General features: G+C 47.0%; 1 protein-coding gene across 2 annotated transcripts in view; it reads left to right on the top strand.

Annotated features, from left to right (window-relative positions):
• Nucleotides 1-14967: 14967 nt before the first annotated feature.
• The window catches only part of HRH3 (histamine receptor H3), an 89962-nt gene continuing 87404 nt past the window's right edge, over nt 14968-17525 (top strand). The window contains exon 1 of one of the 2 annotated variants that reach the window (XR_011199752.1): nt 14968-16939. Coding sequence is in view for 1 of the 2 variants with exons in the window: in XM_069215727.1 (XP_069071828.1) it covers nt 16543-16939 (397 nt within the window). In the remaining variant the exon portion in view is untranslated. The remainder of the gene's footprint in view (nt 16940-17525) is intronic. The other variant, XM_069215727.1, reaches the window with a different exon arrangement.

Raw genomic sequence — 17525 nt, 5'->3', positions numbered from 1 at the left:
CAAATATAGCAAGACTGGTTTGCCCCCAATATGCATGACACAATAACCATGTATCCACATAGCTGCACGATTTGTCAGCAGTATTCCCCTAATCATACTTTAAAAGTGGTGAGCTCCACCATTGCACGACCACAAGGTCCGTTTAAGGCCCTTCATCTGGACTTTGTGGCTATGATTGACTGGTGCAACAACTACAGGTACCTCATAGTGATGGTCTGCCCATTCTCCAGATGGATTGAGGCAGGACCATGCGTCTATTAGCCGAATCAGCAGCCACATTCGTAGTTCAGGAAGTGGGTCCTCGATGGGGGATCCCAAAAGCCATAAGATCCAACAATGGCACTCATTTTTCTAATACAATTTTTGAACACCCGACAGCAATATTAGGGATAAAGCACAAATTGCCCTCCGTATGTCACCCACAAGGTAATGGAATTGTTAAGTACCTCAATGGCCTCTTGAAAGGTAAGATCAGCATGTGGTGCGCCACCTTGAATAAAAAGTGGCTACACTGGTTGCCAATAGCATTTTTTTCCTTGAGGAATACCCCAAGCTCAGACCATCACTTGACTCCTCACCAAATAGAGAACCATCAATGTCCATCCCCCTGCCACTAGAAATAAAATTCAGGGAGAGAGTTCATCCCAAACACTTAGGGCCTCATTATGAGTTTGAAGGACGGCAGAGGCCAATCTGAAAACATTGTGCACAGCAAGCATCAATAGAGGCTACACCACTGTTTACAATCAAAAAGCACTTTAAACCAAACTCTCTGACCCTGACACTGTTGTGAGAGTACACCAGCAGCTTTTTATGGGCACGTTATTTTAGCCTGTGCCCTTTAGCATAGTTGCAATTCATTTGATTTTCTGAGCAGAAGCTCTCTTCTGCGGTGATATTTTATTTTCCTTTATCTTGTATGCTTTTAGCACAGAAACTGTTTTGATTCTTTGTACTATGATATGCTTGTTCAATGCTCTTCTCAAGGCTGTCTCCAATGTATTGCCGTTCAAAGTGGAACACCACAATCTCTGCCAGTTCACGGAAACATACGTGTTTTACATTAGTTCAGTTCTCCTAGAACATTACCAGTTTTATTATAAAATATCCCTGTGATGCTTACGTTAGAGGGAGAGTTCCAGCCTGAAAATTGCCACCACATGCTGTCGCTTCATTGCAGCTGTCTGCTGAGACTTGATGTCTTTCTCAGCCTACATGAGAGATGACTCTCAGTAGACTAACAGCCCTCACCGCTACTACGAAATCCAGGTATGGGGGATGGTGTCTTCCTAGGGATTCTGAAGGGCAGATTAGGGCTAACACTGCTGTGTTCCAACAACTAGCATTCAGACACCTTGGTGAGACTTTTCTTACGTTTCACTCTCTTTGTCACCGCAGTATTATTATTATTATGCTCTATCAGCCTAATCACTGCAGTACATGCCATTTTATCTAGAACACAATTGAGGCAGTAACGTATATTGGAATAATCTTTGCTTCTATTTGTCTTTGCATGGGTGAAACAAATGCAACTGAGAGAATAGGATGAGATCTGTTACACCACAATTTCTCTGAGAAGTCAAAATGCCATGCGCACGTCTGTCATATATCACTGCCACTTTGGGTGCTGATGAGGTACTGCTAGCTGGACGAAAGGGTTAGGCCGACAGCTGTCACAAGGTGTGGGATTGGACTAAGTTCCCCACAGTCTGGTGGCGCTGCCACCCAACTCCAGCAGTCTCATTAGTATAATGAGAGCCAACACGTCAACACGAGCAAGGTAAAAAGGTTCATTCAAGGATCTAGTGGAGTAAAAAACATGAAAGGGTCATCTGCTAAAGGCCAACTCAGGTCTGACCAACCTGCAGGTATTTATGACATTAGCACCTGAGTCCCCAGCACACTCTCTGTGCCACAAACAGATTGCGCACAGATTAGATAATGGGCACATAATTGAATTAGCCCAAAGCACACAGGTGGGCTGTTTACAGTGGGTGAAAGGAAGAATCCGAATTCCAAATGCTCAGGAGTCTTGGACTCACAATGTTATTAGTACACACATCAAATAAATAACATTCACAAAAGAGCACGTACACATTCATACGTCAAAGAATGCTTGGTCATAAACCTTTGTCGATGCACAATCAAAACCAAAAATGTCTTAACCTAGGAATTTGGGGTTAGGAGGTCACATGTTTTTGAGTGTTTTCCATGTTAATCTGTAAACTTGCAAGTCATCAATTGTTAATAATGTTTAATAAAGTATCGTACCGGTTTGTATAGAAAAGTCTGTCTGTGAACAGGATTTTGAGAAAAACCATAGACGCAGGTCATGCAGGGGTGAGGTGCAGTCAGCAGTGTTTTTCTCCCTATGGCAACAGCTAGTAAATACTGACTTTGGAACTGCCAAAAAGAGTCTGCATGGTAATTTCTGAGTATAGAGAGCATATTTGTTCACCCTGCAATAGGAGCTTCATTACACACTCACACAGCACCTTATCTTTCCTGTCATCGGGGACAGGAGACATTCCGATTTGGCTTGCTGCTCCTCATACAAGTCCGGCAGCAATCTCTGCCCTGATCAGTGGTATGAAGTAGCATAGGACATACTTACATAAAACAAATCTAGAAGCAAATCATTTACATATTCAGCGGTTATCTGGAAAAACTGGCATGGACCAACATTGTTCATTCCTCCATTGCACGTGAAAATAAAAATATACTATCTGCAGTGCTGGGCACATGTTCCAAGCTTTATGAATAGTTATATATAGAACTATATATGTGTAACAGCTATTAGGGGTAATGTGTTTTACTGAGGGATTTTAGCGACATCATATAGACAACAAGAGTGAAGCTTGAGTTGTCGAGGATGTCACTCCAATCTCAAATTGAAAAATTTCCCAGTTATTCACTTTTTACCCATCTATAATTTTATGTTATATATGACCCTGCTTTCAACTGCTATAAAGGGGCAGAGGAGTAATGGAGTCATACATGGCTTCCTATCTCTGTCCCAAATGTACAAAAAATAATACCTGAGTTCCTGCCATCCACTTCCACGACCCTCTATGCCTTCCTTCCAACCCCAAAGCTGTGCTACCTGCTATCAGAGCAAAAACCCAGCACTCATCTGACCCACATGATCCATGAGGGGGCTGACAGAGCAGCTTGAATTCCTTTATGAGCTAGCAAGAGGGTGAACAGGTTATGTTTGCCACTGTTTTTACATCATAGCAGTGAATAATCAGGTGTAGAATCTTATATTTACATTTAGGTAATGGTGAACAATTAATGTTTTTCCCACCAAAAAGTGTTCTGGGTGACACAAAATTGATAACGAAGCCCGGTGGTCGAGTTATCTATTATGTCACTTGGAACCACGACTGTTAGACCTGACAGCCTTAGGGTGATTACCCCTAACTTTTGCCTGCCTCCCTCCACTTTTTAGATACTATTTTTGCTGGTTTTAAGACTCTGTGCACTTTACCACTGCTAACCAGTGCTAAAGGGCATATGCTCTCTCCCTTTAAACATGGTAACATTGGATCATACCCAACTGGACTATTTAATTTACTTATAAGTCCCTAGTAGAGTGCACTATATGTGCCCAGGGCCTGTACATTAAATGCTCACTAGTGGGCCTGCAGCACTGATTGTGCCACCCACTTAAGTAGCTCCTTAACCTTGTCTCAGGCCTGCCATTGCAAGGTCTCTGTGTGCAGTTTCACTGCCAAATCAACTTGGCCTTTAAAAGTACTTGCCAAGCCTAAAACGCCCCTTTTTCTACATATATGTTGTCCCTAAGGTGTGCCCTAGGTAACCCCTAGGGCAGGGTGCTGTGTAGGTAAAAGACAGGACATGTATCTATGTAGTTACATGCCCTGCTAGTGTAAAACTCCTAAATTCATTTTTACAATGCTGTGAGGTTTGCTCCCTTCAGAGGCTAACATTGGGGCTACACTCATATACTGTTTGAGTGGTATCTGCTGATCTGAAAGGAGTAGGAGGGTCATATTTAGTATGTCCAGAATGGTGATATAAAATCCTGCTGACTGGTGAAGTTGGATTTAATATTACTATTTTAGAAATGTCACTTTTAGAAAGTGAGCATTTCTCTGCACTTAAATCCTTCTGTGCCTTACAATCCACGTCTGGCTGGGTTTAGTTGACAGCTCCCTTGTGCATTCACTCAGACACACCCAAAACTCAGCCTCACTTGCATACATCTGCATTTGGAATGGGTCTTCCTGGGCTGGGAGGGTGGAGGGCCTGACACTTACATGTCAAAGGACTGTAGCCTGCCCTCAAACAAAGGACTGCCTCACCCCCTATTGGGACCCTGGCAGACAGGATTGAACTGAAAGAGGACCTTGTGCACTTCTAAGCCACTCTTTGAAGTCTCCCCCACTTCAAAGGCACATTTGGGTATTTAAACAGGGCCTCTGCCCATACCAACTCAGACACTTACTGGAGAAGAGAACCTGGACTAGAACCTGCATCCTGCCAAGAAGAACTGCCTGGCTGCCCAAAGGACTCACCTGTCTGCTTTCTGTGAAGGACTGCTGCCTTGCTGTTGCCCTGCTGCCTTGCTGCTCTCTGGCTGTGGTGAGGAAGAAGTGTTCTCCAAGGGCTTGGATAGAGCTTGCCTTCTGTTCCCTCAAGTCTCAGGACCAAAAAGACTTAGGCCCATATTTATACTTTTTTAGCGCCGCATTTGCGTCATTTTTTGACGCAAAAGCTGCGCAAACGTACAAAACACAATTGCATTTTGTAAGTTTGCGCGGCTTTGAGTCTAAAAGCGGTGCAAATGCGGCGCTAAAAAAGTATAAATATGGGCCTTAATCTCTACAGGAAGGACTCCTTGCGCTGTGAAATTCGACGCACAGCCTGCCAGAAACAACGCACAGCCTGCACCACGGTGAAAAATTCATTGCACGGCGAACTGGAAAGACACAGCCTGACTTCCCAACGGGAAGATCGAAACAGCGCCAGCATAGCGACTGGAAATGCGATACACGGCCCACTGGATCGACACACAGCCGAGCCGGAATGACGCAGCCCGACTTCCAGAGAGGAATCGACGCCGTGTCTGCCGTGCGGTAGAAATTTTCACGCAACGCCCACCGAATCTACGCACTGTGACTTTTTTTTGTCAGCACTGGAAATCCTCACATCGTCCCCGGGGCGTCCGAAAACCCCGCCACCTGAAGAGGATCAACGACAGGAGCCCCGGAAATCAACGCACAGCCATCCCTGCAAGAAAACTAAACGACGCATCGCCGTGTGCAGCCCGAGAAACCGACGCACACCCCCTTGTTTTCCACACATCTACTCCTCTGCGGTTCTTTGCGGCGGTTTTGAACGTGAACCAGGTACTTTGTGCTTGAAAGAGACATTTATTGCTTTTAAAAGCCTAAAGACACTTTATATCACTTTTACAGTGATACCTCAACATTTACTTATTGCATTTTCATCGATTTGACCTGCATTTTATCAGATAAATATTATATATTTTTCTAAACACTGTGTGGTGTATTTTTGTGGTGCTATACAGTGTTATTGCATGATATATTGCACAAATACTTCACACATTGCCTTCTAAGTTAAGCCTGATTTCTCAGTGTCAAGCTACCAGAGGGTGGGCACAAGATAATTTGGATTTTGTATGACTTACCCTGACTAGAGTGAGGGTCCTTGCTTGGACAGGTGACTGCCAACCAAAGACCCCATTTCTAACAATGACCTGATAAATATTGTCTTTATTCACTGTTATCCATCTACAATTTTATGTTGTAAATTGGTTCCAAATACATCCCCTGTTATAAACAGGCTTTTTGAATTGTTGTATTTTGAACCCAGAAGTAAACATGGAGTGAATGGGGTGAAGGGGGCACGCCCAAGCTCCAAAACTGAGCATTGTTACATCACAACAGTGGAAAATGAGCTTGGATTCTTACTGCACAAACATGTTTGTAGCAAGTAACTGCATTTTGAAAAACGTTTGGATGTAGGACCCATATATAATAATAAAGTTTCCGTTAAAAAGGCCATCTAGTGAATGATGTCACAATAGGTCTCAAAACCCTAGTTGACAACATCAAACAATAGAATATTCTGGAATGCTTGTTGTTGGAGGGTGTTAGAGATGCAACACTAGATAAAGAGAGCTATTTTTCTCTACACTGGATGGCCCCTTTATTCATAATAGAAATGAAGGTACAAATGGCTAGATTCTTGGAATGAACAAATTGCAGCCCCCTGAAATGCAAATTTTAGATTGACACAAACTGATCCTGCCAATTAACAACGAGAGGAGGTAGCGTTGTTCATTATCTGAACTGGGATGCATGCTTTGGATATCTTCATCCATGTCTTCAGACTGTGAAGACAATTCTTGTGAGGTTAAATGTAGCATTAACAAATGTTGAAAAAACTGGTCCATGGAGGACGGTGAACAAATAAGGTCTTCAGAGTGTCACCTTAATACATTGCCTTGTATAAGGGACTCAAACTACATCTCACCAATAAGGCTTGATGAGATTGAAAGAGTCAGAGACAGCTCCAGATCCCTTTAGCCATGATGTGATCCAGCAGCTCAGACTATCTGTCAAGACTTATTTGCATGTGGTTAATGGTTTGTAATGTCACAGGCAGGATTACAAACGATGTAATGAAATATGGCTAGAGAGGTTACCTGAAGTTCTGATCCACTCAAGTTTTTCCATTACTCACTTTTGTGCTACGGAGATAAATGCAACTTATTAAAGAAGCATAACTACTTAATGACTGAAAAACAAGGATTCATTGGCAAAGCCAACAGATGTCACTTTTAAGACCCATTGGCTTTGCCAATGACTTTTGGTGATTCCAATGCCTCTAGGCAATGCTGTGCAGTACAGCACAGTCAAAATTGAAAAAGGGAGCAGCCACAGCATTTTGTAGGCACACGTGTCATTATGTATGTGTGCCTGCCTGCCTGTGAAATGAATGTCTGTAAAATGACATATGTGCCAGTAGCATAACAAAACTTGAGGGGGGCCTGCAAAGTACAAGAAGGGGACCCCTTCCACCCAGTTAGGAGCTCTCCGGCCAGGGGCCCGACACCTGTGCACAGCATACTGTGCTAAGGGGGCACCCTGGAGTTCCGCCCACCCTCACCACTGTGGCTGGAAGGTCTAATGTTACGCCACTGGTAGATGTCATTTTTTTTTTTTTTACTGGTCCAATATGGATCAGTATATTTAAAAAAATGAAAAAGAAGTAGCACAAAAACAATATTTTTCAGGTGGCGGGCTGGCAGCAATATCTCAAAACATAAAAGACGGTGGACATGGTGGGGCAAAGACAAAGTGAATGGGGGAAAGTAACAGTGATTGGCTGGAGGAGGGGAAAAGAGACCATGAGGAGGAGCAGTAATGGTTCCCAGGGGAGAAGCACAGGAGTGAGAAAGCAACATGGAATGCAGGAGAGACAGAGAGTTTGACAGGGTGGGGGGAAACACAGGAGACAGAGCTTGCAACACGAGGGAGACAGAAATACAGGTCTCAGGGCAGGTATTTGGTAGGGGAGAAGCACATGAGGCAGAGAGCTGGAAAACAAAAAGAAATAAGTAATTCCCTAAAAGTGAGCAGTGGAAAGACAAAGGCCAACCAGTCAGAGAGATGGTAAGGAGGCTATGCTCCAGGGAGGGAAAAACACAAGATGGACAAGGTGGTACAAGAAAAGCCACTGAATACGAAGAAAGCAAATGAAAGTGGCAAAAAAGCCAAACAAAAAAAAGCATTCAGCGGGGTGTAAGTTCCTGTAGGTTCTTGGTAAGCCCACGTGCCTTTTGTAACCAGAAAACTTGTGCTGTCTAGTAAACTAGACATAAAATAAGCTGTATCACTGAACACAAGGTTAGCTGTGTTTTTCTGCTCAAGCCTTTTAGGTGTGATAATTTATTTTGAACTTCCCCAAAGCTTTTATTTCGTAAAATAAAATGTGTATTGTACCGTGATTGCATTTAGAAAATGCTTCATCCCCTGAACAGCGCTTGAGCGCCTTTGTGGGCGAGTAGGGTGATGGTTGGTTGGAAGAACGCTTACTTGCAGTGTGCGTAGCCAGGGTGTCCTGGGCCCCAAAATAAGCAAGGAAAATAGGCTTTGCTCCTCTGTTGAACATTAAAAAACAGTCATAGTTGGAGTGAAGTGTGTACCCTTGGGCCTTGGTGCCATGCATCTGCTGCACTAACAAAAGATACGTACAAGACTTGAATTCTAATACAGTGGCAACTTCAAATATGGCAGTGAAAAGATGCGGGCAATAAGACCGATGAGAAAGGAGAGACATGTTCGTGCCAAAATAACACCCCTTTGCCAGACAGGTGGCACGGATGCGCTTGTGGTACTTATACAACTAAAACTATGTATGCATTCTAGGTTATCAATCAATCAATTGATCTTTATTTCGGCCAATTTGGCCATAAAAGATGTACACAAAAAACACACGTATGAACATATAAAACCATCAAGGAAGAGTAAACAGGAAACACATTAGATAAAAGACCATACAATTAAAATAAAAACTTAAAGTTAGATAGGAGCCTGCAACTTTAAAATACGGGTACGAATATGCCAGACATTGGTAAGGAATTTGGCTAGTGCAAACACAATTGGACCTGAAACATCAGTTTTTAAAATTCTGTACACCAGGAGGTACTCCCTAAAACCAAGGTTTCTAATAAGTGGTAAGAGCCAATATTTCCTGGCGGCCTTGTAAGTTGGACAAAACAAGACCACATGCAGATCGCTTTCCTCTGCTCCCACACATGTCGGACATAGCTTGGTAGATGGCAGTGTTGACCAGGAGCAGGTGTAAGATCGCAGAGGCAATGTGCCATATCTCCATTGGAGAAATAGCTTCCTGGCCAGCACAGGAGACATAGCATCCAGAACCCTCTCCAGGCGGTATGAGTCCTTGCTTTGCGCGAATACAGATGTTAATGACCCCTCATTCTTGCAGTCTAGGGCCATAGCTAATTTCTGCTCGTGGTAAGCACTGACCAAAGCTCTTCGTGGGATCCTTAGTGAGGCGTTAGCTGGATCCGACCACAGGTCAGGGAGGCCCAATCCCATACAGGACTTTTTTATATATTTTATCCACGGGATCTGTAAAGCTTTAGGGTGGGTTAAAAACTCCCTCAGTTCCGCCCTATAAGAAGAGAGTTCTTTGGTGCTCCATAGCCTTCGCCAGAAGACTATGGGTCTGAGACCTAATTCATCTGCTATTGGTCTCAGACCCAGATCCATCCTCAGGGGGAGGAGCGGAGTACTGGACGGGAGTGCTACTATCTGTCTAATGAAGTTGTTCTCAGTTATAGACAAACTGCAGGAAACTGTGTGACCCCACAGTTCCGCCCGTACATCAGAGCTCCTCTAGCCTGTGCCTTGTATATCTGGATAAGCGGCCCCAGCGGTCGATATGTGGAGCTTCTCATCAACCGAGCAATGCCGCCAGTGGTCTGCACCAATTTAAGATTAACCCTAGTCTGGTGAGTTCCCCAAGACATGGTTTCATTCAACGTTACACCTAGATATTCAAAGGTGGAGACTCTCTCTAAACGTAAAGCTCCCAGTAAGGGGTTCGGGCGTGATCTTGGGGTTGGGTTCATAACCATAAACTTGGTTTTATTAACATTTATTTCCAACCCCCTATCTGTGCAAAAAGCCACAAGAGAATCAAGGATCCTCTGTATCCCCATGGGAGTTTTGGACAGCAGCAGGGTGTCATCTGCAAACATGATTGCAGGCACCCTGCTGCCATTCAATTTTGGGGCATCAGTGTATTCAATTCCATTGAGGTGGGCGATTACCCCGTTGACGAAGAGGCAGAACAGGGTCGGTGCCAATACACAGCCCTGTCTAACCCCCCTGTCAACGGGGAATCTGTCCGTTAATTCCCCGTGTTTCCCGCACCTGACCCGGGCGTAGTTATTATGGTGCAATCTCTTTAAAGTTATCAGGATGTCTGGGGGGACCCCCATCTCAGCCAGAACACTCCAGAGTTTCCCTCTGGGCACGAGGTCAAACGCAGCCCTCAGGTCCACAAATATAGTGTATAAACTACCCCTTCCAATATTGCTGCCCTCCAATAGATAACGTTCAGACGAAAAACCTGATCCACTGTAGAAACTCCCTTTCTAAATCCCGCCTGATACGGACTGAGGGCACCCGTTTCTTCCACCCAGTCCTGAAGCCGATTCAGCAGTATCCTGCCAAACAGCTTCTGTGACACGTCAATTAAACTGATTGGTCTGTAGTTGGCAGGGAGCAGGGGCGAGCCCTTTTTAAATATAGGAACCACCTCTGCCCCCAGCCAAGTACTCGGAATTTCCATGCCACACAAAACTCCATTAAACACTGCAGCCAGATAGGGGGCCCAAACACCGGGCTCCTGCTTGAACAGGTCCCCGGGCAGGCCGTCCAATCCTGGCGCCTTTCCAGCTTTAAGTCCCATTAGTGCTACCTTCACCTCCCCCACTGTTATCAAGTCCCCGCCATACTCTACCAGTCCAGTACCGAAATCAATCTTAGTTTCTCCCTGCTCGGAACTGTAGAGAGATTGAAAGTGTGCCTGCCACACCCCTGCTGCAATATTTGGTTCTATTGCCGAATGGAGATTCCCCGACCCCCCGTTTACTACTCTCCAAAACATTCGGTGGTCTCTTGTTGCGAGGGAAGAGGTAAGCTCCTCCCACTGGTTCTCCTCCCATTCGGTTTTAGCATGGATGACCAGTTTTTTATAAGCCTGTCTACTTTCTCGCAGCTTCTCTCTGTCTGTTCCCTCCTTGATGCATCTGAGGAGTTCTCCCTTTGCCTTCCTGCAGACTGCATTGTACCATAAGGAGTTATGTTGTTGGATCCTCTTCTGATTCTGGACCCTGGTAAAAAGCTCAGAGGCCGCTCCCTTTATAAGGTCCTCATGAGCCTGATATAATTTCTCATGATGGACTATATTGCCCACATCGTTGGCTAGCTCTTCCACTTTTTCCAAAATGGGGATTAAACCTGCGTAGAGCTTCGAAAGTTTCACTTGGCTCGTAGCTAGTTTATCCCACCTGATTCTTCTCCTGTTATTGTCTAATAGTAGTTCAGGTTTAGACCCCCCCATGGTTGTTATGGAGGCCTTTGGCCCAGGATGGCTAAAATCGAGTTCAAGGGCGTTATGGTCACTATCCAGTCTCTCCACCACCCTAAAGTCCAGGATAGAAGACCAGTTCACTATCTGTACAAGAGCATAGTCCAAGCGGGACTCTCTTCCCACTCTGTTGTACGTGGTTTTGCTTGGTACATCAGACTTAATACGTCCATTGCAGGCTCTAATTCCATGCTTTAGGGTGAGAGCAGCAATCTGCAAAGCCACAGGCGTCCATGCCTTTGGAGAAGGTGCTACAACAGGGGGTACTGACCACCTGAACTCTTCTTCCATGGGAAATCCCTCTGCGAGACCGACCAACGGCTCGAAATGGGAATTTAAATCCCCTCCCACTATGTAAGGGATATCTCTTGGCATTTCCGCTAAATATACTGAAAGCTCCTCTATAGTGGGGGATTCACGCGAAGCTCCCACTGGCCTGGAGTAAATATTTATCAGGGAAAGTTTCGCTAGGTTCGGCCAGGCTAATAAAACCACTAGGATATCATCTGATGGCACCGGTAGGCGTGAAGCCTGACATCCTAAGTGGGAACCCACCCAAGTTGTGAGTCCACCAGAGGGGCGGCCCTTACCCTCCCACCTTGCCGCGATGGAAAATGACTCGTAACCTTGATGGTTATAATCTTCCCTTGCCCAAGTCTCTTGGAACATGCAAACATCCCCGGACTCAATGTAAGTTATCCAATCTTGGGTGCCCAGTTTGCTGGCTAAACCAGCCACATTCCACCAAATTAGTCTCATGTGCGCTGGAGAAGCCACAGAACAGATTGCAGGGATGGAGTGGGGGGAAGAGCCAGTACCAAAGCCAGAAACTACACCAATTACTCTAACAGAGTCATTTTCAGAAGTGGATTCAGCCAGATCAGGCAGTTTGCTGGGACCATTATCCAAGGTCACAGGATTTAAGTTCGGGTTTGGAGGCAGTCAGTCCACACCATCCAGACCATTCAGACAGTTAAAACGATTATGGTCCAAAAAGGGAGTCTCCGAAGGTCGATAAACTGGACGTGGAGCATATCCCCTATATCTAGATCTTCGTTCCACCCTTGTCCAGTTACCTTGTGACAAGTCATGGTGCAAGAAAATAGGAGGGAAAAAGAAAGAAACTGGCAAAGTCTGTATGGTAGAATCCAGTGATCTATTTGACCCAGCACAAATGTATAGTACTGTTCCAGGGTCTCGAAAAGACACAATGATACAGTCCCCTGCTATTGATTTCCCCGACTTCCCCAACCATGGTACCCTTCTTACCATAATGATCTCATTATTGAGGTGAGCTGGAAGAGGTCTGTTCCAATTCAACCATTTAATGGTTTTCCTCTTGAGTGAGTGATAGTTCTCATTTTCACCCAATTCTAGAGAGGGAACACCAGCCAACACCACCATGAGGCTGTTAGCCTCTGGTGGTAGGTCGGGTCCTCGTGGTCTAGGGGCAGGCTTACCAGGGAGTATACGTTGGAGTGCTGGGCCATCTGTTTCTGATGGTAGAATGTTAGAGTTAGTAGGTAAAATTGGAACTGGGATAGCCATAAGTGGCTGTAAAGGAGGGGCGGCAGTAGTGCCCAGGGGAGGCCCCGTATGGATCGGTGGGTTTTGTATATTGGGGAAGGTTCCTATTGGTAGAATGGACTCAGTGGTTCTACTCTGTTTGTTGTCCAAAATTTTCAGGGTGGTTAAAGTTGCCTCCAGAGTGGTCAGCCTGAATTCTATTTTCTGCAAGCTCTCGCTAATGGGCAACAAGAGTGATCTAATTAAAGATTCAATGCTCCCCAAAGAACTACCGGGAAGTAATGTGTTAAGTGGGCTCTTCCCTTTGTCGCTAATGGAAGCAGTGGTAATAATATTAGTACCCTTGGGGGGAGTAGCCCTCTGCACATTAACTAAAGGCCTATCTAACATAGGTACGGACTTGAGTGACTTTCCAAAATCAGAGTGGGGGATCTTTTTCTTCCCCTGACCACCCCTCATCTTCCTTCTGCGTTTATTTGGTGGTAGGTCATACACCTCTGCCACCACAGTTTGCTTTAGCTTATTAATCTTGATTTTGGCTCTGGTGTGTATTTGGGTGGGTAAGTCAACTGCCGAACTAGGTTATCAGAAACCAGGAGCAATGCCAATAGTTGACGGAGTCGTGTGCTACGAGTCCACGTTATGTTTCAATACATCCGTGCCGCTTTCATCAGGGTTATTGCAAGGTCTGTCAGTTGGGGGCGCTCAAATGTCTGAATAGGATCAGCACCACGGCTCGGGTCACGAAGAGGCCCATGTGGGGAACTATGATTATTCATTCAGGGTGTTTTAGCAAGGTAAAAATATGGTTTAGGTGCCACAAAACGACGTTCAATACTTTCTCACTAAGAAAAATAAAATAATTCAATTACGTTAATAAATGTCAGTACTTTATTATACACCACGATGACACCTAGCCAAGTGTAATACCATCCGGCCCCGAAATACAGGAACGTTCAATTAAATGTTCATCGTGGCTGGATGAGAATTACCATAATGAAAAGTAAGTATGCGAGGAGAAAGGATTCGTCAGGCACACGTCGTAGCTGCGCTGCCTACCACGTGCTGCTAGAAGTGGTCTTGTCTGGTAGTGAAGTCTGGCACTGCGACCCCACTGAAGAGTGGCAGGGGCGTAACGCACATCCCTGCATCACCTGTGGTGCTGGGTGGGGGCATTCGGGCTCATGGCAATGAATATCTGAGATATGTGGGAGACACCCCCACCACCACCCACCAAATCACATTCTGCTGGGGTGGGTGGGTCATTGTTCTGCGTTATGCCACGTGGGGGGCGCGGAAGGGCTGGTGGGGCACGTTCACATTCGTGCGTGTCTCCAGAAGTCTCTCCTGTCCCCGGGAACGCCTGGAATTCTGGGATGGGTGGTGCTTGCACCTTCGTCGCGCTTTTACCAACTGTAGAAATGCGTAGCTTTGGCTGGTGTTCTTCACTTGCGAAAGCTGAAATATGGGGAGCGCGAGAACTAGTTAAAGAGCTTCTGCTGCGCGCTTCCTGTGGTGACTGAACCCTTACAGTTTCATAGACCTGCCGCGGAGATTCGTGCAGTTGGACTGCAGGTTTCAGATAACCCATCCATGAATCCCACCTTGTGTCCTTTGCACACCTCCCCCCCCCCCCCCCCTCCAGCCCCCCACTTTTGACGCCTCCACAATTGCATGAATACCGCCTTGTGTCCTTTGCCCAACCCCCTACCCCAAGTTTCTACACCTCCACAATTGCAACTGCCCACACTCGTATGAGCGGGCTTTCTGTAGCATCATGCTGCTTTACCATTGTGTTATGTAACGTCACCCTATGCAATGTCATGAACATCTGTGGAATGCATTTCTGCCGGTTTCGTAGCGCTCTCCATTCTCGGGTATAGCGGGCGCGCCATAATTCGGGGCTTCTCTCGTTCTCGGGAGGAGAGGGCTATGTCGATGTAGGCGAGGAGGAGGTCAGCCGAAAGAAGTTTTCTAAGGAAAGTCAAAACAGGGGTACCAGGAGCTCCGAGGAGAATGCCCCTCCCCGGGACCAGAGCAGACTGGACTTTACAGGGCTCCAGACAGCTGTGTCACCTTCTTTAAGAAAGAGCCATGAGTTGCCTGACAGCACCGCGGGTTGGACTTTCATAGCCTCATCAGTCTGGATTGCACTCTATTTCAAAAGGCATTCGGGTGGTCGTCGGCAATGACCGAATGCCATATTTCCGGCTTCTGAAATATATACAGGGCGAAATGTGTCGGGTGCCCCGCCCTTGAGTTTCGCCCTTTCGCCCCCTCATGAGGAGACAGGGAGGCTCATGGGCTGAACGAAGGCTGCTTTCCTCATACCTACTGATGCCTTCGGATCATGGCACGGATGACCCTTTCCACATTGCCCTGGTTTTCCCACCTACCGACTTCTCCTCCTAGATCAACTCCCGCAGCTCTCCAGTGTGCCTAGAAGCCTGCCAGAGCACACATCTTAGGACGTCACAGCCGCATCGGGTGGCGAGTGGAGCATGTCCACGGCCTCGCTGTCGGGGCTCTCCGGGCATGCACCCCGAGTTACAAGAGGCAGTGCTCCTCCAGACACTAGGGGGTAACATCCCGAGAGAAGAGTGAGCGATTGCTGGGTGACGAGCACCTGGCTATCTTTAAGCATCCCTTGGAGGGACATCCGCGGAGCAGTGACGCACGGGGCTGGACTACTGCACGCTGAGATCCAGATGGCACCTGTGGGAGCGGTACTTGTACCTGACGCCTGAGGAGCTTCTGGGATACGTGGCCGTTCTTCACTCACCTGAGCGGGGGGCAGGGGGTCTGAGGACCTCCTTTTTCGTTTCTGATGCACTTACACCCATGAAACTCCTGACTGGTGGGCTATGTCCTAAGCTATTCGTGAACTCTCCTTTCATAAAGAGTTAAACTTTACTGAGAGGAATGAAAGCCGGGTTCCAGGGCTCGCGGGGGAGAGACTGTCACCTCACGTGTTAGGCCTGGAACTGCGGGTACTCACATCCGTTGGTGCACCTCCTCTCTCTTTCTGCGGGGAGGGGGGCTGTTGCATGTTGCTCTCAGTGGTGTCAAGGCTGCTCTGTGTCTCCAGATTGCTCCGGGTATTTCATGGTTAGTCCCAGAACATCTCTGGGTCTCCTGGCCAGTTTTAGGGGTGGTCCCCTGCCTTTACTCGTGGGATATTTTGCTTGCGTTGTGGCTTCCTAGTCTGCTGCCAGTGTTTTGAAGCTGGTCTGGATTTTCCCACCTGTTCTGGGGGTTGCACAGCTGTTGTGGATACCTCCCTCCTGTTTCCCTGATCTCCCTCTTATTCCGGAAGTCTCTAAGCTGCTTGTACGATCTGTCGCCTGCTCCTGAAGTCTCAAGCCTGTTCCAGAGGTCTCTGAAAGTATCTTAACTGTTCATGGAGTCTCCCGTTTGCCGTAAAAGTCTCCCAGATGGCCCTAGAGTAGCCCGCTTGCCTTGGATCTCACACCTGCTTCGGAGATCTCCCGCCTCCTCCCGTGATTTGCGGACTGCTGAAGATTCCTAGCAGGTCCTGGAGTTTCCCGTTTGATCCGGAGGTCTGCTTTCTAGAAAATTGTGCCTGCTCCGGGGGCCCCTGTTGCTCAGACGGTCTCTCACCTTCTCTTGTGGTCTTCTGTCCATAGTTGTTGACTGGTAGCTGTAGTCTTCTTTCTGCCCCGAGATCTCCCGGTTGCTCCTGAAGAATCCTGGCTGCTCAAGAGATCTCCAGCCTGCTTCTTGGGTCTCCCGCCTGCGCTGGAGTACTTCCGTCTGTTTTAGGGTGTCCCTCATGCCTCTAAAGCTCTCAAGCATACCCTGGGGGTCTCCCGCATGCCACGTAGGTCTCACGCATGCTCCCTGAGTTTATCCTGCTCCAGAGGTCTCCTTTCCGCTCCCGGAAACTCTCGCCTGTTGCTTCGGGTGTTACCGGGCAGCCGCCCCCTCCCCTCGTGTCCCCCCGCCATGCCTGCGGTGGATATGCTTCCCGGGCCGGCGAATGGCTCCTGTGTGAACGGCTGCCTGGCGGGAGCGGCGGAGCGGGGACTTCAGCACCACGGACAGTTCCCCCCGGCTGTGGCAGTCGTGCTGGCCGTGCTCATGGCGCTACTGGTGCTCGCCACCGTCCTGGGCAACGCGCTCGTCATCCTCGCCTTCGTGGTGGATCGCAGCCTGCGGACGCAGGGCAACTTCTTCTTCCTCAATCTGGCCATCGCTGACTTCTTGGTGGGTAAGTCTGAGCTCCGCAGTGCAAACAGTAGTGCAGCACTTGTGGTACAAGAACCACACAATCACATCGAACAGGAACACCTTGGCGGGGATAAGCCAATGCTTAATTTGTACCGGTGTTTGCAGGTGGTCGCACCGACACTCATTATTTGGGGACATGACTTATTTTTCTTCATCGGACTCAGGGAAAGCGGGAAGAGGAAAACGCAGTTTGAGAGAAAGAAGGGGAAACAGTGGCAACGGGAGAAAACAGAAAGAGGCGAAAGCATTTTAAGAGAAAGAAAGGGAAACAGCGGCAGAGAGTAAAAGTAGTGATACGAAGAACTTGCAAGAGTGAGGAGAAGAGGCGTAGAGTGGTGCAAGAAAGAGTCAAGAGGTGGAATTGAAAAGATGAAGCTATATTTAGTAACCCCCAGCTTTGGGTGTTAGCCACTCCTAAGAAAACTTTGGACCCCTAACCTTTTGTGATTTGTTTTTTGTTTATGTATTTAGTATATACGTATTTCCTTATTTTACCCAAGCATCATAGGTCAACACTACCCAACAGACGTAAAGGGGCATATTAGAGCCACTGATGTTACCAAATA

Source organism: Pleurodeles waltl, chromosome 12 (genome assembly GCF_031143425.1).
Source record: "Pleurodeles waltl isolate 20211129_DDA chromosome 12, aPleWal1.hap1.20221129, whole genome shotgun sequence".
Lineage (NCBI taxonomy): Eukaryota > Metazoa > Chordata > Amphibia > Caudata > Salamandridae > Pleurodeles > Pleurodeles waltl.
The sequence above is the reverse complement of the archived record's forward strand: the minus strand, read 5'-3'. Positions and strand labels throughout refer to the sequence as shown.